Raw genomic sequence first — 23,395 nt, forward strand, 5'->3', positions numbered from 1 at the left:
CAACGATCTCATTCGCTCGCTATTCTCGTACGTCGCAGTCAGCATGTCCGACCGGGATATGTATGTCCGATCGGGGATTGACTCAGCTATTTCCAATTGATAGATTGGCAATTGGTTATAAATAGCCGCTTCTGGAATGTCCTAGAACATGACGTCAGTGATCACCTGATATGATGTCATAGAAGGGGTGTTTCGGCTAACTACACAGTGTTAAAGATAGACTCGGGATAGAAACCTCAGAGGCCTTTGGCAAAGTGCGCGGGTGTCCGCACGCAGAAGGACAAAGTCATATACTATGTTTGTACATGTACAATGAAGCCTGGCAGACTGTTCAACGTGCGGACACCCGCGCACCTAACGACTTATGGCTGAGCAGCATTCAACATGAGGACGTCCGCGCATCCAACGATATACAGCTGTGTGTTCAATGCGCGGACACCCGCACACCCAACAATGTACAATGTATGCTGAGCGTTCAATACGCGGATGTCCGCGCATCCAGCGCATATGTACAACTGGGCATTCGACGTGCGGACATCCGCGCATGGAGGCAGTTGCCTATGAGAAGGGAGTGTGAGGAGTCCGAACACGTATGCCTGCACACGCTAGATGCGCGGGTGTCCGCACGTTGGGAAAGACTGCGGCAGAGCCTTCACGCTGTGCGCGCGGACGTCCGCGTGTAAAGCAAGGTGTAGCCGAGACGACGTGGGAAATGCGTGCGTATGCCCAAGCATACTCCAAGTTGGCAGTCACATGCTCCTCACGCCATCCATCCCCTTCCTGCCGTCCGTTCGCCATGATCTTAGTATCGTTTGATCTCTTGTGCTCCCCCTTTCTATCAAGGCCCTTCGCACGTCGATACACCCCAAACTCGCCACATGGTCGTCCGAGCACACGAGAGGGAGCCCAGGGAGCCCAGGCTAGGAAAGACCTCGATGTATCTCCGCCAGTTTTCACGGTAAGCTCTTCGTTCTTGTTGCGCTCGAACACGCTCGTTCCCCCCGTTGTATAGTGCCATGCACGAACGATTTACGCCGCTGGACGCCCCGGGATCTTGCGCTTGAAGACGCAGTCCCCCTCCTCCCCATCCCGACATCTCCCACCAAATTGGTCTGTGACGCCACGGCCGATTTCCGCGCGGCTGGGCTCTTTTTATGCGCGTTATTTGTGGGCCGTGGCTTTCAAACGCGCCCCTCCGCGTCGTAGAGCGTGCCGTCGTCGTCGACCTACGTTGCGATCACTGCTGCCCTCGACACATGGATTACCCTCCAGCCAACTACCACCCCGTCCCACCACGAGTTCTCACCCGTTGGACGCCCGTCGGGGCTTGTTTTGTGCGTATTCTTTTCTTCTTTCTTACGAGTCGCTCCGTGCTGAGATCCGCCCCGCCATCGACCCGCTGCACGTCGTCTTCTGCGACGCAAGAGCGCCCATCCCGCTGCCAACTTCATGCTCCCGTTTCTCGATGGTTCGAAGCTCGTTTGCTACACGGGTGAGTTCTTTCTGTTACCATCTTCGGGGCCTTTCTGACGCACCTTCACGCGCGCCGGTGCGCCCAGCCCTTCGTTCGCGACAGCCGCCACATCACCGCCTCTTCACACCATCTGCAACCTCCTCGACTCAAGCAATTTCGACTGCGACGGCTGAGTTTCCCAACCGTTCCGCACGACATCTGGCACGTCTTCCCCCTCTCTTCATCTCACATTGAACGCGTCCTTGCCGCCGCGAAGACGTGCATCTGTTCACCCGTGGCAGCCGCTTCCATCTCCGTACCGCCTCAAGCCATGAACTCGAAGCGCCGTCGCACCACTTCCGCTCCGATTGCGCAGCAAGTTGGGGCGTTGATAGCCCTCGTCAACCCCTTTCGATCGCGCCCCCCACCGTCTCGCCAACCACAACCATTCGCCCGTTGTGCGCTGTGGAAGAGCGCCCACAGTCAGCACCCTCTTCCCCTCTTTCTGGTGCTCGATCACGCCCACATCGTCGCCGTAAAAGATGCGTCCGGTATCATTCGATTCGCGTCGTCAAACACTTTCGAACGCGCGCTTGGCCGTAAAGATCGGTGGAGATTTGCGTCGGACACCGCGTGAAACCGTACATTTCGCAGGGTCTAGAATGTCTCTAGGATCGGGGGATTCTAGAGGAATTCTTCACGGATTCTTCACAGATCCTGGCGTTTCTAGGATTTCCCTAGAAAGGCGACCTTCTAGAGACATCCTCACTGTATTCTTCACCGATTCTATGCGCATTCTCTGACTGTGGAACATGCCCGTTCCCAGGGCCTACAATTACGGCGATGCTCGTTTTCCGCGCACAATTACCTAATCACTCTGGCGCTTGGGTGTCGCGCATGCATCCGCGCTCGCTGCCCTCGCCCGTCACATCGCTGCACGCACATCGTTGCACTCAGGGACCGTGGGGTTCGCGCGACATGAAGGTAAGCATTATACCGTAGTGCAGCAGTACAGTACATAGGTAATACAACCACGCGCACGCGTCGCACTTCGACGCGAGCTCAGGAAATGCACCAGTCACTCTGGACCTGCTCGCTTGCCGTGCGCCGCGGGCTCTGGGGCTCCCTTGACCGGTCTTCTCCTCCACGCTTCCTCGTGAACTCTGCCTCCCAAACCTCGCGAACTTTGGGAAACCTTCAATCAATCACTCAGCAACCCGATGGCACAATCAAAGAGATACAAAATCTCACCAGGACGGCGCGCGGAGGCGCTGAATTATCTGCAAGAGGACAGGACAGTGTCACAAAGAAGTTTAGCCACTGACTCCCTGGAACGAGTGGCTGAAGACGCACCCGGAGATCACTGCATCGCGTCCAGATAATAGCACAAGCGAGGGCGAGGGTGACGGTGCGGGCAAAAGCGCAGGTGCGGGCACGGATGTGGGGGACGGTGACGACGAGGGAGTCGAAGGGCCCGGCATCAGTCAAAAAGGCGTCTAGTAGCCGCAGGACAACGGGTGTGTGGAAAGGCGGCCGCAGTGAGTTTTGGTACGTCCTGAATAGCAGCGTGCTCACCTCAATGTCTCCAGAAGTGTTTGAAGGTGCGGTGCTGGAAACGTCCAGGATCAGGCTTCGAAGACCCAAAGTGGAATGCGGCACTCACCTTCAATGCCACATCAAACGATGAAGACAAGTTCCCGGAGGGGAAGGCTCCGAAGGGAACCACCACTCACTACCTGAGACCTCGTCCTCTGTGTTTCTCTGCTGAGGTCAGCATCTCCTTGATGGTATGAATGGCAGTAGTACTTACACAAGGACAGTTCACCGAGTTTCGGAAGATGTGAAAGGGCCAGTTAGCAGGGTTCGCTGCGAGAAGGCCTGACCATCAACGTGCGCGCCCGCAGCCTCAGCAACTTAGCCCTCGGAGGCCTAGCGACCTCCTTACGACCTCATCGGGCCCTCGGTCTGCGCGAAAATCTTCTCATCTGGACCGGGATCCGGGGAGGTCGTCGGTGTGCCGCCGCACACATGATTTGCTCGGGCTCCCAATGGAACACTTCGGGAAATGACAAGGATTCAGAGGACGACACGCGCGAGAAGAGATGGGTAGGCGCACCAAAGATGGGAAGCGATGGTGAGCTTACCAAGCGGGTGCTGGTGGACAATTCGAAGGTGGTAGCTGCGAAGGAACGTCGTACGCACGAGTGACATCCGTGGACAGTCCATGCAGTAGCACTTGGTGTATTCGGTGAGCCTGTTTGTACCGGGCATGCTGAGAGTGGGAGTGTGTGTGGTGAGGAAAAGGAGTACGTGCGCGGCGCATATAGTCACGTAGTGGAGCGAGGCCAAGGTCGAGGTCGAGGTCGACTCCAGGCCGCGACGCGTTGTGGGCAGCGTCCGTATAGGCGCCAATAGCTAAGCCCGAATCGAGAACATATCGAACCCGACGAGACTTATCTGCCTAATCGACGACTTATCATGTCCCTGGCATCACATTCTTTTCTTGGGAACAAAGGATCTGTCTAGAATCCGCCAAGAATCTTTTCATTCTGCTGACATTCCTAGATACAAGAATCCGATTCGAGAATCTGTCAAGGATGTTGGAAGAATCACACATTCTGGAGACATTCTTCACTTTCAGAAATCTGCGGTTTCACGCGGTGGGAGATGCCAGACTTTATGTACGTCCAACTTGTCTCCTCCCGTCCTCCTGCGTCCCCCGGTCCTGCACTCACATCTCGCTCGCTCTGTGTCCGGTTTGCACATGATTTGGCACACGGGTGCGCGTTGAACCCCTCGTTTTAACGGCGCCCCAGGCGCGATAATCTGCGCTGTCCCCGACAATCGGCAAAGTATTTTCCATCCCACCTGCTGCGCTGAGTCCATATAGTAGATTTGTTTGAATTAGTAGATGTGCCAATATCAGTATCTGCCTAAGTTGAATGACGGTCAGAGATCACAGAGGCTGCGCGCTCGGACGTCCGCCCGTACGGGGTCAGTCCTTCGACGCGCGGGTGTCAGCCCGTACAAGGACGCTGTTGCTTGCGAGGACATACACCTGTACAAGGACCATCCTTCAACGCGCGGACATAGAAGGGGTGTTTCGGCCAACTAATCCGGGTTAAACGCTCGGTGCCTCAGAGGCCTTTGGCAAAGTGCGCGGGTGTCTGCGCACTGAATGTACAGCATGTTTGTATCAGTATATGTGTTTAGAGTGAATATCAGTCAGAGATCCATGTGGCTACATACGCAGGTGTCCGCATGTTGACCGCTCAGCAGTATATCATTGGGCGCGCGGGTGTCCGTGCCTTGAACGGCTGAGGAGAGATGTAGGCGTTGGACGCGCGGATGTCTGCGCGTTGAACAGGTTGAAGATAGAAGTAGGTGTTGGATGCGCGGGTGTCCGCGCGCTGAACGCTGAACGGCATGGACGTCGTTGGGTGCGCGGACGTCCGCGCGTTGAACACCCGCGGGTCATAATTCACAGCACCTGTACCTCACATCAATCAGGCCGGCTTAGCCCGTGGCACTGGGGGGGTGGCCCGGGTCAAGTAGACCTGAAACCGTGCTCCCCCGCACGTTTGAATAATTCGTCCAATAAACTCGAGCTGTTTCCCAACAGGGAAGTGCTCGAACGCCCTCCCAAGTCCCCCAGCCCATCACGTGTCATCAGTCCGCGTTATCTCTCCCGCCCGCGCCCGCGTTATCTCCCGCGCCCACGCTCACGTTATCTCCCGCGCCGGCGCCGCGCGCCTCCCTGCCCCGCCACCCGTGCTCGCTGTGCCCGACAGTGAGCTCGCTGTCCCTGCACCCTGCCTCCCCCTCCTCTCCGTTTCCCTCCGTTCTTTTTGTAATCTACTTGTATTCAAAATGCGCACCTAATGGTACACAATCCAATCGCCACACCTGCCTGGGTGTGCCTGCACTGAGCCCTCAAACCTCCCAAAGTGCGTGCAATACAGGAACATATATAAGCATTCAACTGATCGGCTAAGTCCTGCATCAGATAGATGTAGATGAGAGCTGCTCTATTATAAAATCGCAGGTGGATAGCTAGAAGGGTGCAGGTATGATGTCATATGTTATCTCAGAATGACATATCACACAGTGATATGGTATATGCATATATCGTCTTATGTACACCCAGAATCGTACCTAGAGGTCATTCAGAGTGTATTGCAAGAAGAAGAAAGTGAATAGACGATGTTGTGGTGAAGATGTGACATATGCTCAGAAGGGGGAGTTGGCTTGAAAATGTGACCTTCATATGTTTTTTTGCAGACCTCTGATCACTTCGCATCTTGTTGCATTACGTTTATATGTATACGGAGAGCTCAGATCGTCGTTTTGGTGCTTATCGGTGAAGGATTGAAAACAGGAAATGGTATGTCATTATTCCATGACATAGAGTATAGCGAGATAGCATGTGCTCCGATTATTATTCTGAAAGATGGAATAGAACGGGGTGTTCTTCTGCTAAACGATGCAGAAGGAATCTTGAAGAATGGTTGAGCGGTGGTTGAGATACGCCATATGAGCTTGAAGTGTGCAAAGCGGTGAAGGTGGTTCAAGGGCGTTCTTTGTGCAACCTGCCGTTCTAGACCCATATGGCGTATCTCAACCACCGCTCAACCATTCTTCAAGATTCCTTCTGCATCGTTTAGCAGAAGAACACCCCGTTCTATTCCATCTTTCAGAATAATAATCGGAGCACATGCTATCTCGCTATACTCTATGTCATGGAATAATGACATACCATTTCCTGTTTTCAATCCTTCACCGATAAGCACCAAAACGACGATCTGAGCTCTCCGTATACATATAAACGTAATGCAACAAGATGCGAAGTGATCAGAGGTCTGCAAAAAAACATATGAAGGTCACATTTTCAAGCCAACTCCCCCTTCTGAGCATATGTCACATCTTCACCACAACATCGTCTATTCACTTTCTTCTTCTTGCAATACACTCTGAATGACCTCTAGGTACGATTCTGGGTGTACATAAGACGATATATGCATATACCATATCACTGTGTGATATGTCATTCTGAGATAACATATGACATCATACCTGCACCCTTCTAGCTATCCACCTGCGATTTTATAATAGAGCAGCTCTCATCTACATCTATCTGATGCAGGACTTAGCCGATCAGTTGAATGCTTATATATGTTCCTGTATTGCACGCACTTTGGGAGGTTTGAGGGCTCAGTGCAGGCACACCCAGGCAGGTGTGGCGATTGGATTGTGTACCATTAGGTGCGCATTTTGAATACAAGTAGATTACAAAAAGAACGGAGGGAAACGGAGAGGAGGGGGAGGCAGGGTGCAGGGACAGCGAGCTCACTGTCGGGCACAGCGAGCACGGGTGGCGGGGCAGGGAGGCGCGCGGCGCCGGCGCGGGAGATAACGCGGGCGCGGGCGGGAGATAAGGCTCGAACTATTTAGATTACGTTTACGGAAGAAGGTTTATATAGTCAGTAATCAGTGTACAGACTATATACAGTTTATAAACAGTGTATAGCCAGTTTGTAGGCACGTGCACCTGCTGGCGCCACGGCGACTCTGTCGTCCGATAGCATCTACGCTGAATCCTCCAGCTCGCGGGGGACACATGCATTACAGACACAGGATGGGGATCTCACAGTAGTATGGTACATAAAACGCAGCTGTGTAGCTATGCAACCAGCGGGAGACCGTGTCCGACCATCACAGTAGCCTGCCGGCAGCCGGCGCAACACAGTGAAGTCGTCACCGGAGCTTCGGTGGATTGCGGAAGTCAAACAGACCATCGCGAATCCAGTGCTTAGAGCACATAGACTCAGTGATGGTCTCTGGTGACAGGGAAGCCCGGTGGTCCATGCAAAGGTGACGAGATGACGAGAACAGCCTCTCGGCAGCTACACTCGTGGCGGGAATGGCAAGGACGTCCCGGGCAATGCGCGAAAGGATCGGGAAAGATCCTGCGTGAGTCTCAAACCGAACGTTAGAGACACGAACACGATTGGGAGAAGCGTCACTGACCTTCCACCAGCTCAACACCCCGTCATCGCCGTTGACCCTCCCACCCTCATTGTCGAGATTAGGGTTCACCACGGGTGACCCTCGGGTGATTTTGATTCGACCCGCACCCGTACCCGCGCACACCCGCACCCGTAGACCCGAGGGTCAGCATACACACGGGTCGGACGGGTATCTCACGGGTGTGCACCCGCGGCGGACACCCGCGGGTGAACAGGCCTGGGACGAGTCACCAGTGAGGTATTGCACGCAAGAGCATGCATGCGATACCGCACGCGCGAAACGGCATGTGCGAGATGAGGCGCATGAGACGGCACGCGCGAGACCAAGACGGTGACGCGCAGGAGATGGCGCGAGGGAGACAGCGCGAGAGAGATGGCGTGGGTGAGACTCCAGTATGGGCGAGAAGGTGCGGGCGAGAAGGCGCAGACGAGAAGGCGCGGGACAGAGACGGTGCGGGCGAGGGAGATGGCGCATGGGAGAAGGGAGACGGCACAGGCGAGAGACGCTGTGCATTATTATATTTATTGTACACTACTACAGGAGGGGACAGATGGAGGGAGGCAAAGGGCGGTGCCGAGGCGGGCGAGGCAGGGGAGGGCAGCGCAGGCGGAGGTAGGTGACGCGGATGCAGGCGAGGCAGAGATGGAGGAGGGCTCGAGGGAGGAGGCGCAGGGCCGGGACGAGGCGGAGGAGGCGAGGCGGGGGGAGCTGGATGAGGCGGGGGGAGCTGGACGAGGCGGAGGAGGGCAACGCGGACGCAGGCGAGGCGGACGCGGGGGAAGACAGTGCGGAGGAGGGCAGTGCAGAGGCGGGCAACATGCGCGGAGAAGGGCAACGGCGAGGCGGGCAATGCGGGGGCGGGCGGCAGTAAGCAGATGGGCGGTGCGAAAGGGGCAAGAAGCGTAGGCGGAGCAGGGCGAGGAGGAGCAGGACGGGCGAGGAGGGTGGAGGCCAGCGCGGAGAAGGGCAAGGCGGGCGGAGGAGCGCGGTTTGGAGGAGCGCGGCGCGGAGGCGGGCAACGTGGACGGAGGCGGAGGAGGCGGGTGACGCGGGCAGAGGAGCGCGGCGCAAGAGAGGAGGGTGGTGTGAAGCAGGGCGGCGTACGCGAGCGGTGTGCGCAGGCAGCGCGAGCGGAGGAGGACGAGGAGGGACGAGGAGGAGCTTGGCGATGCAGAGGCGGGCGATGCAGAGGGAGGTGGCGCAGGCGGACAACATGCGCAGAGGAGAGTGGCGCAGAGGAGGAGGGCGACTTGGAGGGCCGAGAGGAGGAGGGAGGACGTCCTTGGCCTGTTGTAGTTGTCGACTGGGCAGCAGGGAGGACGGGTGGGCGTTGGAAATACGGCAGGGCAGGGCGGAGGACTCACCAAAACAGGGGCCGCGGTACATCGCCGCGGCCCCCATATTCCGATCTCCATACTGGTGACGTCCGGATGGACGTCCTCGTGCGCTCTCGACGTTGTGAGGGAGGCCGGTAAGGTGGGTGAAGGACGGCATGGAGGACCAAGGTCGAGGTCGAGGTCGAGGGCAGGAGGGGGAGGGGAGAACAGTGTCACCAAGTGACACTGCAGTCCAACAGCAGACGACAGACGACTGTGTAGTCGCTATCGTTTGCTTGGACAGACGGTGAGGCAGAGCAGGGAGCAGGCGGTGGAGGAGAGCAAGGACGGCGAAGGACGCGTGGCGCGCATCACTCGATGCGCACCACGCGTCCTTGCCGCCCACTGGGGCGCTGAGAAACGGCGAGGGAGACGGCGTGGGTGAGGGAGACGGTGCACAAGAGACGGCGTGGGCGAGAGGGTGCAGGCGAGAGAGGGCGCGGGCGAGAGACAGCGCGAGCGAGAGACGGCGAATGCAGGCGAGAGATGGCGCGGGCGAGGGAGACGGGGCGAGGGGGACAGTGCGGGCAAGAGGGCGTGGGTGAGAGAGGGCACGGGCGAGACAGAGCACTGGGCGAGATGGTGCGGGCGCCGAGACAGTGTGTGCGAGACGGTGAGCATGAGGGGTACCGCGGTACCGAGTGGTATACGCACATGTACTTTGTCCGGCCTCCAGCCACCCTTACTAAGCAAATGTATAGCTAGTGGTGTTCAGCCCGACGCGTCAGCCTCAGGTGCAGTGCTAATGGGTGCCAAGGGTCCACGGGTCCTGGAGATGAGACCCGCACCCGCACCCGTGGTACCCGCACCCGCGAACCCGCACGGGTCACCCGGACCCTTGGTGATCCCTAGTCGAGATACCGAGTAAGCTCTGAGAGAACGTCGTCCGTCTTCAGGATGGACTGGTCGTCCGGGTGCTTCTTTTTGTCGTTGGGCTGTTCAAAAGCCAGCGCTTTGTGCAGAAAACTTGAGGGCTCCGGGGCACGAGGCTTCGGAGGGGCAGACGTGGTGTCGGTCGGCTTGTGGCTCTTCGCGTACTCCCCGAAGACATGTTCAAGTATGGTACGAGCGTTCTCGGCGACTTTGTCGTCCTTGAAAGACGCCTCAAGATAGCCGAGACAGAGGTCTGGGTGGAGAACTGAGAAGAAGCGTTAGATCAGCTCAAGTCTACGCAATGTGTGTGACCAGGCACGGCGAAATTGGCGCAAAATGTTGGGAGAACGGGGCTGAAGAAGTACTCACTGCATGCAAGAACTGTGTAGTGTGACTCCAGAGCGAGCCTGAAGTACTTATCAAGCTTCTCGATGCCTCCCAGGGCTCCAGTACGCAGTGCGGCTGAGGTGTTCGGTTTGTTCGCGTACTCCGTAAGCTCGATCTTCATCTGGCGATAGAGTGGGATGACGAGAGGAAGGGTAGGGCGATCCTTGTACGAGACCTCGTGGGTCACAGTGGTGAATATCTGCCGTGGTACGGGTACCCATGCGTGTTGAGCAATGCCTCCTCAGGCCGATTGGATAACGTTACTGAAGCAGAGTGAAACTCACCTTCAATAGGCTGTCTAACTCCTGGATGAGTTCCCATTCCTCCGGTAGAATAACGAGCAGTCTAAATGACTTCTCCTTTTCCACCCACTTGTCGATAGCCTGTGAGATGTGCTTTCAGTATGCGTATTTGACAGCCTGTAGTCAGCTTGGAGCTCGCACAACGCACCTCTTTGAGCTCCCCAGCGCGGTGAGTCATCCCATGTGTCGAGTTCCATCGAGTGTTGACGTCGCGGATGACCATAAGCCGGCGAAGTCGAGCATGTTCTGGGGTGTTGTCAGGATAGGTGGCTCGAGCGATGCGACGAAAGAGGCCACGGCGTTGAGGAGACGACGTGATCTTCGTGCAGATGAACCGAAGCTATGAGTGATGTCACACGCTGGTCAGCATTCCCAGGCCGCGATGCGGGGCGTTGTGCGCTCACCTTCTCCAGGGCGTTCTTCGCATTCAGAGTCGTCATCTTCCTGTACATCTCGTTCGCCTCGTTCGCCTCTACCTTCTTATCGTGCTCGATCTCTTCGGCTTCCAAGGCCTGCATCTCGGCATCTGAAAAGACTAGCAACTCAGCATCGATCTCGTCCTCCAAGTCCGCGTCATCTGCAAACTCGTCGTCGGGAGGGTCGTAATGGAATGGTAAGTGCTTGTGCAGCTCCTCGTAGTAGTCTTTCACGTCTGGATCGGCGAATTGGAGGTTTTCAACCTCGGCCGGTGAGCTGGATGCCTTCAGAAGGTCGTGGATGACCTTTTGGACGACGAGGTTGACCACATGGGCAAAGCAGTGGATGCGGCCGTTGTCGGGGTGGAAATGAACTTCACCATCATAGCGTTCAATGAGCAGACGCATCAGCTCGGCGGCGAGAAGGTCATTCGCTGCGACGTTGTCTCCGGTTAACGCTATGAGGTGCATGATCCCGACTGGGTTGTCAGTCAGATGAACTCTGAAGAGCTTATCACTTATCTTTTTCAGTCCGCCTCGTGCTGTAACGGCTCGAACGAATGCCCGTGCTCCCGCTTTCCCCTCATGTTCATCCTCTCCTACGTTGTAGAAATTGACGACACGTTCTATCAGCTTCCAGTCGTCGTCGATGAAGTGTGCAAGGGCAGCGCCAAAGGTATGTATCATCTGCTTATTTGTCCAAGTATCGGTTGAGAACGCGATACGGGATTTGACGCGCTGAGCATAGTTTCCTTGTCAGAGATGTGTAATCAAACCACGCTGTTCACTCACCGCAAGCTCTCGAACAACGACAGTGTGTAAGTACTTGAAGATACGTTTTACCTCCGCCCGGACAGTCTTGTCCGAGGGAAGCAAGAATCGGACTTGACAGTAGCGCATCAAGCTCTTGAAGGAAGTCGCTTCTGCTGTCGTGAAAGGTAAGTCTTCATACAGTAGCCATCCTGCGATCACCGCCGTGAAACCTTGCTGTGTAGGCGTGCTGTTCGGGTCGAATGGACCACTGTGCATGTACCCCTCAAAGGCCTCCACATCTTCCCGGTCGTAGAAGGACCCGTCCTTCGAGCTTCTAGCAGCGGCATTTGCCCGATGTTTGACGTCCCCTGCGAGGTATGAGTCTATCTCTTCATCGCCATTGTCCTGCGCCTGACGGAGCTCAGGATGAGCCTGCTTCAGATGTGAGGCGAGGTTTGCGAGCGGTGGCTTGACAGGTTCGTCTTCCCAGACTACGTTATCGCCCGTGAGAGTTCGGCGAAATGACCGTCCACTGATGCAGAATTAGATGGTTTTAGCCGTGCTCACTGACATATCGTTCATGCGGCAAGCCACTCACACTCCACAATGACGGCAAGTAAACGTCCATCGAAGACCCTTGTCAATGGAGGTTGTCGGCCTCGCCACACTCCAGTGCACAACAGATCGGTTCTTCGGGCCTCGCTGCTGGCCACGCGCCTCAGCTTTCTCCGCCTCTTTCGCCTCAACCTCACGCAATGCGCCTTCGCCATCCGAGACGTCGGGAGTCTCGTTCGCTGCCTCTGAGTCTCCGCGTGAGCGCTACCATAGCGTCCAGGTAAGGATAGTCCGCCTTTCAAAGTGTATACAGCGTACTCACCTTTGCCTGTTGATCACCAAGGCCAGCTGCCGAGGAAGACCGGCGCCGTCTCTTGCCATTTGGAGCGCCAGCGGGCTGCTTTCCTTTCCTGTCCACGAATTCAACACCATCAGAACCTTCCGAGTCGTTGGTGGTCTCGCCGTTGATATTGTACGTCTTTACTAGCTTCTCGTTGGGGCCAGGCTTTGACCGAGTCTTCGGCAGCTGGTATGCTCTATCGTTCGCATCCTCGTCGTCAGCCTCACTCATGTCTACGAGTAGACTAGCTGTCGTCACTGAAAGCCAATGTCCAATCCGATTGTGAGTGCACGATTACTAGTATGTGAGTTGATAACTCACACTTCGCTTTCTTCTTTGTCGCTCCGTTTGGAACAGGTCCGACAGCAGAAGATGTGGCGCTGCGGGAACGCGTGTGTTCTTCTTTCTCTTCTTCGCGTCAGGTTTCTTGTAGTTTGGGTCCATCACCCTCTTCGCCAAAGCAGCTGCAGCCGCAGTGAAGGCGGCTTGACGGTCAGCATCCTGCGGGACCCCGGCTGCAATCGCCGAGCTACCGGTGCCTGTGATGCGTGCAATGCGGTCTAATTCTTTGTCGCCGACAGATGCTGAAGGGGCCATTGGGTCGGCTAGAGACTCAACTGGGGCTCCGCTAAGGGTTCCGATGAGACCGGTGGCGACATAATACCATGCGGACGTGCAGAACAACATACCTTAGATGGGCGACCTCAGTGAGTAGTCTCTGCAGCTTGATACGCATTGCATCGTACTGAAGCTCGGCTTGGTGCTGAGCAAGGAGGACACGCATGTCCTTGATGACCATGTCGAGCCCACATGCCCCACGACGGAGATGATGAAGACGCCCGGTCTCTGGGTCGCGACAATCGTCAGCGAAGAGGATGTCAAACCGTCGATTGAAGGACTCCCAAGCAGTATCGCCGTGGGTTTTGGTCATGACAGTGTAGATCTTGTCATTCTCGTTGCCGATCGGTACACTTGAGGGCAAAGCTCTGGCGGCGGCTGCGATGGAGTTGACGAGAGTAGCCATCTCGAGCAGAGGAGAGGGTGGAGCTTTAGCAGCCATGGACTGTGACTGGTGACGATATCGAGGGGAATCTGGGTGGGTGGTGGTGGACGTTGCGAAGAGGACTCTAATCGGATTTTCATCGTCCTTGGATCACTCTCTATCACTGGTTGATGTAGCCTGCAGGACCTAGGTATATGCGCGCCACCATCTCGTTGTTCAGGTCCGGTGGAGTACTAGCACGTGTATATACTGTTCCATAAACCGTTTACTACTCTATACCAACCGTGTAATGACCGAGGGGTATATAGTCGGTAGTTTACAGTGTTTTTACCGTGTATAATCGGTAATTAATTTAAATGGTTCGAGCCTTAGCGGGAGAGATAACGCGGACTGATGACACGTGATGGGCTGGGGGACTTGGGAGGGCGTTCGAGCACTTCCCTGTTGGGAAACAGCTCGAGTTTATTGGACGAATTATTCAAACGTGCGGGGGAGCACGGTTTCAGGTCTACTTGACCCGGGCCACCCCCCCAGTGCCACGGGCTAAGCCGGCCTGATTGATGTGAGGTACAGGTGATTCACAGGGTGTACAGACGTCTGCATATTGGATAAGACAGCCCGAGGGCCTTCGCGCTCCACGTGCGGACGTCCGCGCATAGGACAATGTGCCGCCAAGACGCATGAGGTATGTGCAGACATCCACGCACTTCGTGAGACAGCCCGAGAGCCTTCATGCTGTGTGCGCGGACGTCCGCGCGTAGAGCGCGAAGGCTCTCGGGCTGTCTTATCCAATATGCAGACGTCTGTACACCCTGTGAATTATGACCCGCGGGTGTTCAACGCGCGGACGTCCGCGCACCCAACGACGTCCATGCCGTTCAGCGTTCAGCGCGGGGACACCCGCACACTCAACAACATGCTGCTGATTGTTCAATGCGCGGACACCAGTGCATGGCCCGGCTTTCCTCGGCAAAGTCGGTCAGCCGGGACACCGCCATTTGCCGAAGGTACCGTTCACCCGGGCTCGGCCGGACTCACCCGGTTACCTCGGCAGAGTCGTCCGGCTGGACTCGCCCGGTTTTCCCAGGGGAGTCGTCCGGCCGGACCCACCCGGTTTTCGCGGAGGAGCCGTCCACCCGGACCAGGTCGAAGTGAGCCCGGCGCTGCATGCAGAAAACACGTCGTCCGGCTTCTGGAAGGACTAGATTGGGCCATCTGGTTATATAAAGGAGTTTGTGGTCTCTGGGCAGCACACACAGGGCTGGGGCATGTTACAGTGCAGAACTTCTTGGTCGCCCGGTTCCGGATGAACTCACCAGGAAGGGGAAAATCGGATATCTATTGGGACATAATAGAGTGTAATGAGACCCGATTAGTGTCATTAGTCGAAGCCCCTATATTAGTCTAATCTAATGAGCTAGCTCATGATCCCCCGACGGCTAGCAGGGCATGATTAGTGGCGAATAAGAAGGCATAATATTGACTTGCTTGGATATCGATGGAGGCCGATAAACCGGTTTGTTCGCGCATTCTGCGAGCACTCGGCACGCATCGGAGAGTACACTGATCGATGTTGAAAAAGGTAGTAGGAGAAACATGGCGATCATCTTGAGATTATGGCTCAACGCCACCCCGCGGCCGAAGGCAGCTCGACACAGGGAGGAGAAACGAACGATGGGGTTACGAGGAACACCGCGGTGGGCGCACCTTGAGGGACGAGGTGGCCGGCACGGAGGAAGAGGACGTAGGCCCAGCCGCGCTCCTGGTGGACGACGCTGGCAAGCGCGCCGCTGCCATCGTACAAGGGCGTGGACGGCCATCGGGTGAAGCCTTGCTTGCCTCCGAAGGTCGTGTGCTGCGAACATGCGTGGTCGTCAGCCCGCGAAGTTCGCAGTGAGGTGGCATTCGCACCTCTCACATGTCCACCTTCTGTCAGTAGCCACTTCCAGTCTCCGCTGCCTGAGGCAGCGGTACCACTGAAGAACGCCGAGCCGTTGCGAGGGAACTCGGGGTTGAGCCCATCCTCGATCGAAGACCCTGGCTACATACATCGAAACCGTGTTCTAAATATGCATATTCAACCGACACGCCAGCGCGCGCACACCGCATATACCTGGCAATCGACAAGTTGGGCGCATACTCGATCATCTCGTGTCACACGTACAAGTTCCGCGCGCTTCACCCTCGTCTTCACGTTCGCCCAAGCGTACTTCCGGGGGGGTGGGTCTCCAGTCCGGACTTGAAGAACTTGTGCCGTGAGCCATGGAGCCCTGACGTGCGCGAGACATACTTGGACGTGCGCGCAGCTGGGGCATTTGGATTGTGGGTAGGTTGACGTTGAGCCCTCAGAGGTGTAACAGAATTCATACGTGCTGGGGTTATAGTTGATTAGCTGGGTAGGTCTGGATGGCTTACACAAGCTAGTTGCATGGACGAAAGAGGACAGGACGGGAGTTGTAGCAAACGACAGTGTGTGGAGGACGCGACCGATGGTTGAAAATGAAAGAAAGACGGCAGAAGAAGATCGAGTGAACGTACATGGCATATTAAGTCCATTCCCAACACCCGCGCGAGTGTGCACCCCTTCAGCCTCTGGTGTAAAGCATCTTGCAATGGTGGAGGTTGTCCAATAATGAGTATGGGAGGTCAAGCTGTCAAGGGGAGAAGTCGAAGCCTGAAGGTGATGTGCTGGCGTCCGGCTCAGCGGCCGACGCGTGGGAAATTGAAGGCTGCACCTTCTATAAGTACACAATCTATTCGGGCGTTTGAGTTGGACGAGCGAAGCGAGATGGATCGCGTCGCCGCTGCTCTCTTGGGGGACCTCGGTGAGAGCGCTGCGTCGGCACGCCCCGACGGTAAGGACGCGGACGTGCGCTCTTGGCGACGTGAACGCTGTTATGAACATGGGCTTAGCGCGCTCAAGGTAAGAAGAGTTCTATGAAACCTCCTTCCCGGCAGTCTATCCGCGGTTTACGAGATCGCAGGCGAGCAGCCTTGAGGGCACGGCTCGGTGACCGCTGATCGCACCGACTAGCTCGGCGGACGATAAACAGTGCAGGCGAAGACGACAAACACGCAAGAGACGGGCACGAGAACAATACGGAACGGGACCGAGACCTCGGACAAGACGATGATTGTAGCGGTAAAGGGTGTATCTGAATAGAACCGAGGTGCTCTAATATATACAAAGTGGAACGCGATCGGTGCCAAGGCACACGAGAGGGAGAACAAAGGAATTGAGTCAGAAAGAATCCCTGCGCGAGCCTTGAAGAAATCGCGAGGTCGGTGTTGCGTAGCGCTGGGACGGAGCGCCGGCCCGTCCCACGACAGCTCTCGAAGACAGGGAACGCGACGCGGCGCTCCCGGCCCGAGACCGAGCTCAATCCAGCGGAGGCGAATCTAATTAATACAGAAGACGGAGCAGTTGTAAGACGTAGTACAGAAGAAGGGGTGGCGGAAGGGTGAGGCGGGAATGAGGAAGTAGTCGACCTGTCGAGCGGCAAACGAGCGCGTGGTAGAGAGACAGGGTGAGGAACTAAGACACGAGAACTGAGGTCGTATATACGCAGAAGAGAGACGAGTTGTAGAAGGGAGCTTGTGGCAAACAAACCGTGGTCGACCAAGTTAGTGGGAGGAGCGGCCGAAGCTTGAGAGACGCGCGCAGGCTGAGGCCAAGCAACTCGCGCGCCGCCATATTTAGACCTCGGTCAACAACCCGACCGCAGCCGCAGCGCGCACGGCCGTTGAACAACGGCCCGAAGCTCTCTGCCCCGCACCGACGGTGATTGGAAAGGGATCGCGCTCACGCGGCGCCCGAACCATCCGTCGCGATCCTCGCGCATTGCGTTTCGGGGCCGACGGACGCAGCAGAAACCCCACCCAAGCGGATTTGTACGCCCCGGCATCCTCGCCGCGCACTCTGATATGAATTAACAGCGCTAAAGAAGCCCCCTCCGTGGCCCGTGCAGCTATTCCGCCGTCTGAGGGCGGTCGGCTCGTTTTACGACCTCATGGGATTCATCGGCCTGGGCGTAAGGCTGTTTGCGGATCTACCCACGGATGATCCGGATCCGAACCCACGGATCAGGTGACTTCCGGGGGCTTGATCCAGATCCGCACGGGTAAGAGCCGCTGGAAGAGCCGGACCCGCGCGAGCCGGATCCGCAATCCGCGGGTCGAGCCGCCAACTGAGCCGCAATGTGTGGCTCAGTGTGGATCACCCGCTTCTGCGGATCTTCCTTCCTCAATTGTGTTGATGTTTCTCACTCTGTTGTGTTATTACAGCCTGTAGCAACACATTAATGATCATTACAAGGTATTTCATTAACAGCTAACTACTACATGTGGATATAGATGGTGTATACTAGGAGAACTGTGTGAGAGGGCGACACGGACGTGGCGACGCGGACCAGGGAGACGCGGGGGCTAGACGGGCGAGGTGGGGGATGCGGGCCACGCGGCAAGGCGGCAAGGCGGGGTGATGCAGACGGGCAACCTGGGCGACGTCGATGCGTATACGGGGGACGCGGGGACGTGGGGACGCGGGGAACATGGCGACGCAGACGCGACGACGCGGGAGCAAGGCGAGGGCATGGCACCTGACACGGGTGCGGGCAAGGTGAAGGAGGGTGTGGCGGACAATGCGGGAGATGCGGCGACGCGGAGGATGTGGGCAAGGTGGGGGCCGCAGGCGCGTGGGCGAGGACGAGGGCGACACGGGTGCAAGTGGGCGACGCGGGGGTGAGGCGAACGACGCGGGGGATGATGGGCGACGTGGGTGATGCGGGATGCGGGCAAGGCAGCGGCGGGCGCGGGGTGGCGACGTGGAGAGGTGAACGAGGGCGACGCGGGCGAGAGCATTGTGGGCACGTGGGCGAGACGGGCGAGACGGGCGAGACGGGACCGACCTATACGAGGTGGTGACGCGGGCAACATGGGCGACGCGGGCGGACGACGTGGGCGACACGGGGGCGACGCGGACGAGGCGGGGGTTGAACGGGCGAGGATGAGGTGGCGACGTGGAGAGGCGGATGCGGGAGATGCGGAGAGGGTGGAGGCATAGAGACGGGGACGCGGGCGAGGCGGGTGTTGCGCAGGTGGCGCGAACGCCGACGCGAACGCGGGGGACGTGGACAACGCAGGCGTAGGTGAGGAACGCGAGCGAGAGCGAGGTGGTGAGGTGATGGGCGGTGAGGTGATGGGCAGTGAGGGCGAGGGCGAGGGCGAGGGCGAGGGCGAGGGTGAGAGACGGCCAAGACGGATGAGGGTGAGGTGGGCAATGTGAGGGCGAGGGTGTGAGGGCGCGAGGATGCGGAGGACGAGGACAAGGGCAGCGTGGACGTGGCGCAACACGGGCAAGGTGGAGGGCGCGTGCTCGGATCGTCCAGGAAGCGGGTTGGGGGGATTTCCAGCGCGGGGGAGGGGGGACGATGCAGGGAGCAGAGGGGCGAAAAGGACTCACCACAAGACATCGAGGCCGCGGGAACTCACCGCGACCCCACAGAACAGCCGCGCGCACGAGCGCGATGACGCCGCGTGGACGGGGGATCGGGTGACGGTGGGACAGGCGGGGGACATGGGTGATGCGGGCTGAGGGCTAGGGCGAGGGCGACGCGGGCGTGACGCTTGATGCGGGCGAGACGGGAGATGCGGGGGTGGTGGTGGGCGAGGCGAGGCAGATCCGGGAGATGAGGCTGAGGGGCAGGGACGCGGTATAGCAGGTGGAGGGCAGCGTGGGCGGAGGGCGAGGCGAGGCGGGGGCAAGCCGGGGCAAGCCGGGGGATGGCGAGGTGGCGAGCCGGGGGGGGGGTGAGGTGGACAACCTCGACGTGGACAAGGGCAACGTGAACAAGCATGAGCGCAAGCGCGAGACGGGCAAGGACTGGGATAGGGAGAACTCACCAGAGGATATCGGGGGCGCGGAAGGTCACCGCGACCCCATGACACAACTCCGGGGCTTGAGAACGGCCGCGCGCGCGCGAGATGACGCCACATGGACGGAGGGTGAAGGGCAAGCAGAGGACAGGCGAGGATAGACTGGAGAAGAGGAGGGATGAGGACGCGCGAGACGCCGCGTTCAAATGCCAACATTGCCCAATCGGGACGGGTTCCCGCGTGCAGACGCCAGATGCAGGCGCCAAAAGCTCTCGAAATGAAAGAAAACAGTAGTGTATCAATATCTCAGTCAGTTTTGCACCAAATCACACAGAAAATATATCGTTGGAACACTGATTTAATTTTCTTTTGAATGACATATCTTTCGTAGTATCCATACACATAGTCTGCGGATAACCCGTGGATCGAGCCGCAGATCCGCCAATTTCCAGCCCCCTTGATCCGGAGCCGCTAGGAGCCGGAGCCGGAAAGAGCCGGAGCCGCCCGGCTCATGATCCCCGGCTCACGGCTCCGGATAATCGGCTCACGATCCGCGAAGTGAGCCGGACCCGCGAACAGCCTTACCTGGGCGTGCGTCAGGCTTTTTCGGCAGCGCCAAAATTGCGCGGGGCTCACCGTTTTCGGGCGCCTATCCGATGCGGGCGCCTCCGATTCATCAACGCCCTCAGAATTGAAGCAACTTGCAGGCTGAAGAACGTCTTCTCTGCGATCGATTTTGAAGCGAGGTTGCAATGCAAAATTGCCGTCCAGGAGACCGAGCAGGATTCTAGGCATGGAGGGCGGGTTACTTTGCCAGGAGGACGGGTGCGGGCCGCGCTGCCGATGGCCCGTTCTGCGGCGGCGCCGGCCTCCTATTTATACGCAGTTCGGATTATGTAAGAGCGATGGAATGCCCGCCGCCACCGCCGCGGGGCCGGGCGTGCCAAGATTCGGTCCGGCCGTCCGAGCAGCGTATATGGCACAGCTCCGATCCGATGTTCCTGACGAATACGGCGGGTTTTCGGCGGATTTCGGGCCGCCCCCGGTCCGACTCCCGGCGCCTGCGGGGGCCGAAGAGCCGATGCATCGGTCTCCGTCCGGAATTCCTGAGCAAAGGATAGAGAAACCACCGTGTCATAACGGCAAGCAGAGCAACACATATATACATGACGGCGGCGCGGTGAACGAGTGTGATACACAAGAAGGCGTCCAATCTAACGCGTTAAATTTCGTCACCGTCCTCATCTTCCGCCCTCTAGAGGAGCTCATCGTCTTGATCCCCCACCGTCTCATACAGCTCTCTATCATCGTCCTCGTTGTTTTCATACACCTGCAACCCATCCGGCAGCGGGTGTCTCAGCGCCCGAGCGAGCCGCCTCCGGTCGCGGAAGAACCGACGAATTGCGTCGTACCCGTTGAATCCTTGCAGCCGATCCAACTCCGCGTACACCGCGTCGTCCCAGTGCAATCCAGAGAGGACGTTGTCTACCGCAAACGCCGACGCGATCAGCAGCTCACAGACGACGTTCCACTGATCAAGCGCAAGGCGGAGGCTCCGCAAAGTTCGCGTATCAGGGACGACGGGCCCCGGGGTCGCGCCCGCCGACGGCGAGGAGGGAATGGGAATAGAAGAATCACTGCTGGTGGACGCGACGCTGGTCTCCTCCAACTCGAGCTTTTGCGTCTTCAGTGCAGTTGGCTCCGGGGATGGACTCCTATCCCGCTTGCTCGACGATCTAGGCCTGAAGCACGGGCGTATGCGGCGGGACGGAGTGTCGCTGTAATTGATTCCGTATCTGGGCAAGCCGTCGCCAAGCTTCAAAAACTCCTGTTCCCTGCACCCGCCGTATGTCTTCGAATGACCCTGTATAAAAAGTGCTCGGGCCGCCACCTTCCGCGCGTGCTCGCGGCTGAACTTGAACTGCAGCGGGATGACATCGAAGGGGCATTCGACCGAAGGGCCCTGGCAGCGCTTCCAGTCGCCTTTTCGCAGGTGCGTGATGGTAAAGTCGACGACACCCTCCGCGACCGCCCGACCGGAGTCCTTCATGTCTTTGACCAGCCAGAAAGAGCGGCCGTCGAAGAACGCGACCGGGCCCACGCCGTTCACTGGTCAAGCCGAGTCCTCAGTGCTCCGCCCCTTTGCACGGATGTCGTTCAAATGCTCACCTCGTATAATGCCATCTACACCCACCCCATACAACGTGCAGACAGCGGCGCGGGCGTCGCAGGCGACGCAAGGCGTTCCGGATCCCGTGCAACCCACGGGCTCGGCAGATTCAAAGCATCGGTCGCACTAGACGGTACAGGCCGCCGGGTCACGTCAGCAAGGTGAAAATTTCTATTAGGTCGGCGAGGCGTACTTCGACAAGAAATGTGATGCTGGGCTTCCGCATCTGATATTTTATGGTTGCTTGGTTAACGTTCGTAGAGCTGACTTCAAGAGACATGACCGAAAAAGCGACGGCAGATGGTGGGAGGCAAGCGAGGCGGTCCCTGAATATCGACGGAGATGGTGTGATCTTTCGGTCGTGCGGGTGCAAACGCCGCAAGGTTCGGTCTCACGCCGAACCTCCGGTTCTTCATGGTCGCCGGTCCGAAATTCTGAAGCGGCAGGAAGGACGCCGCTTCAGAAAGAGCTCATATTTTCAAACGTCCGAGGTTCTGGCACGACGCGGCGGAGAACGTACCCGATGCCTATCGCTGGGCGCCCTATTGAAGAGCGATACATGAGAGTAAAAAAATAGAACCGGCCGGTATTCCTCGGCTGTCTTCGGCGCGCAGAACCGGGCCGTCCGACGCGTCTTGCGTCCCCGCCGGACCGACGGACATCCGACCGGCCCCTGAGACCCATTCCGTGGCCGTCAGAGCGCCGTATCTGAAGCACCGGCGTCTTGCCTCAAGGCTCAAGCTCTCAAGATCTCAAGACCGGCAGCGGCCGGGTCGCAGGCAACCGGCTCTCGGATTCCTCGCACTGCGGGCGCGGGCCCTATTTCCCACGTGACGATAGACTTGTCAGTGCAGAGGCGGTCTGCTTGTAACGCTAGGAAATATTGATGCAATATTCTACCTGTCACACAACTGTCACATGAGGCGAGAGTGGAGAGACAGTCAAGGGATAGTCATGTGCAAGGTAACCTATCCCTGGGTGCGACAGCGATGTGAAAGGCAAACAAAATGCTAACTGTCACATTTTGCAATGGACAGGTGTTGCTCAGGACAAAGGAAACCTTCCGCATGGCTGCGACAAGTCTATCATCATGTGGGATATGGGGCCCGTGCCCGCAGTGTCGGGAGCTCGTCGGCGGTCGGGTCGTCCGGGGAGCCGGCGCCTGCGAAGATTTGGGCTCCCCGGGCGGGCCGCCGTGTATGCCGGCCCGACAAATCGCCCATTGAATACCGACTCAGACGCCGGTGATTCTGGCGGCCGCCGGGTTGATCCCTTTCAGGGAACTATTTGTGAGCATCGCCGATTCTATCTGATCCTAATGCAAGGATCCCAAAAAGATCCCCGTCCTCTCCCTTCAAAGACCCCAACCATCTACGTTCTCGAATGGATCCTGATATCAGATCGACCCTCTCTTCGGTAGTTGTTGAGTCTTTCAAAGCGCATGCCGCTGCTTGGGCTCTGGATCAGTCGACTCCTGATTACCCTGACTCAGCGCAGTTGGGGCTGGAAGACAAAGACTTTCTGTCGGCTTGGTGGTCTGGGTCTGTGGTCGCAAAGTCTATGCGGCGTCAATGTAAGTACGCGTTTACTTGGGTAGGCAAATATCCGGGCCCTCAACGCTACAAACAGATAAGACGGCTTGGTCGCTGTCGGAGTACGCCGAAGCCAAGGGGAAAAACATCGCCTTGACATCCGAGGCCAACGAAGCCAAACTGGCTGCGCAATTTGCCCCTCTCGTCCCGCCGGAGCCTAACGGAGAGCTTCCGCTACTCGACGAGAACCCTTGTATAGTAACGGACGCCGATAACTTCGTCATGCTGTGGTCGCTCCCTGGGGCGCTGTCGCCTGACGTTCAAGTCAGTCCTT

At 57.7% G+C, this 23,395-nt stretch overlaps 3 protein-coding genes across 3 annotated transcripts; all 3 read right to left on the reverse strand.

Moving 5' to 3' along the window:
• Positions 1 to 11,017: 11,017 nt before the first annotated feature.
• On the reverse strand, positions 11,018 to 12,361 carry BXZ73DRAFT_1162 (uncharacterized protein; the record flags this gene model as incomplete). The annotated part of the gene is made up of 4 exons (XM_048017448.1): positions 11,018 to 11,313; positions 11,671 to 11,955; positions 12,004 to 12,119; positions 12,186 to 12,361. Coding segments are annotated over 4 exons (873 nt in total), but the record flags the coding sequence as incomplete, so codon positions are not given.
• A 2,745-nt stretch (positions 12,362 to 15,106) lies between these two features.
• Positions 15,107 to 15,800, reverse strand: BXZ73DRAFT_99968 (uncharacterized protein; the record flags this gene model as incomplete). The annotated part of the gene is made up of 4 exons (XM_048028183.1): positions 15,107 to 15,340; positions 15,404 to 15,526; positions 15,650 to 15,723; positions 15,776 to 15,800. 4 exons carry the CDS (start codon positions 15,798 to 15,800, stop codon positions 15,107 to 15,109), a joined length of 456 nt encoding a protein of 151 aa, XP_047879538.1.
• Positions 15,801 to 20,614: 4,814 nt separating this feature from the next.
• BXZ73DRAFT_99969 (uncharacterized protein) lies at positions 20,615 to 21,809 on the reverse strand (the record flags this gene model as incomplete). The annotated part of the gene is made up of 3 exons (XM_048028184.1): positions 20,615 to 21,468; positions 21,529 to 21,655; positions 21,723 to 21,809. The coding sequence occupies 3 exons, from the start codon at positions 21,807 to 21,809 to the stop codon at positions 20,615 to 20,617; spliced, it is 1,068 nt and encodes a 355-aa protein (XP_047879539.1).
• Positions 21,810 to 23,395: the final 1,586 nt, after the last annotated feature.

The sequence above is a fragment of the Epithele typhae genome, assembly GCF_022376455.1.
Source record: "Epithele typhae strain CBS 203.58 chromosome Unknown BXZ73scaffold_14, whole genome shotgun sequence".
Lineage (NCBI taxonomy): Eukaryota > Fungi > Basidiomycota > Agaricomycetes > Polyporales > Epitheliaceae > Epithele > Epithele typhae.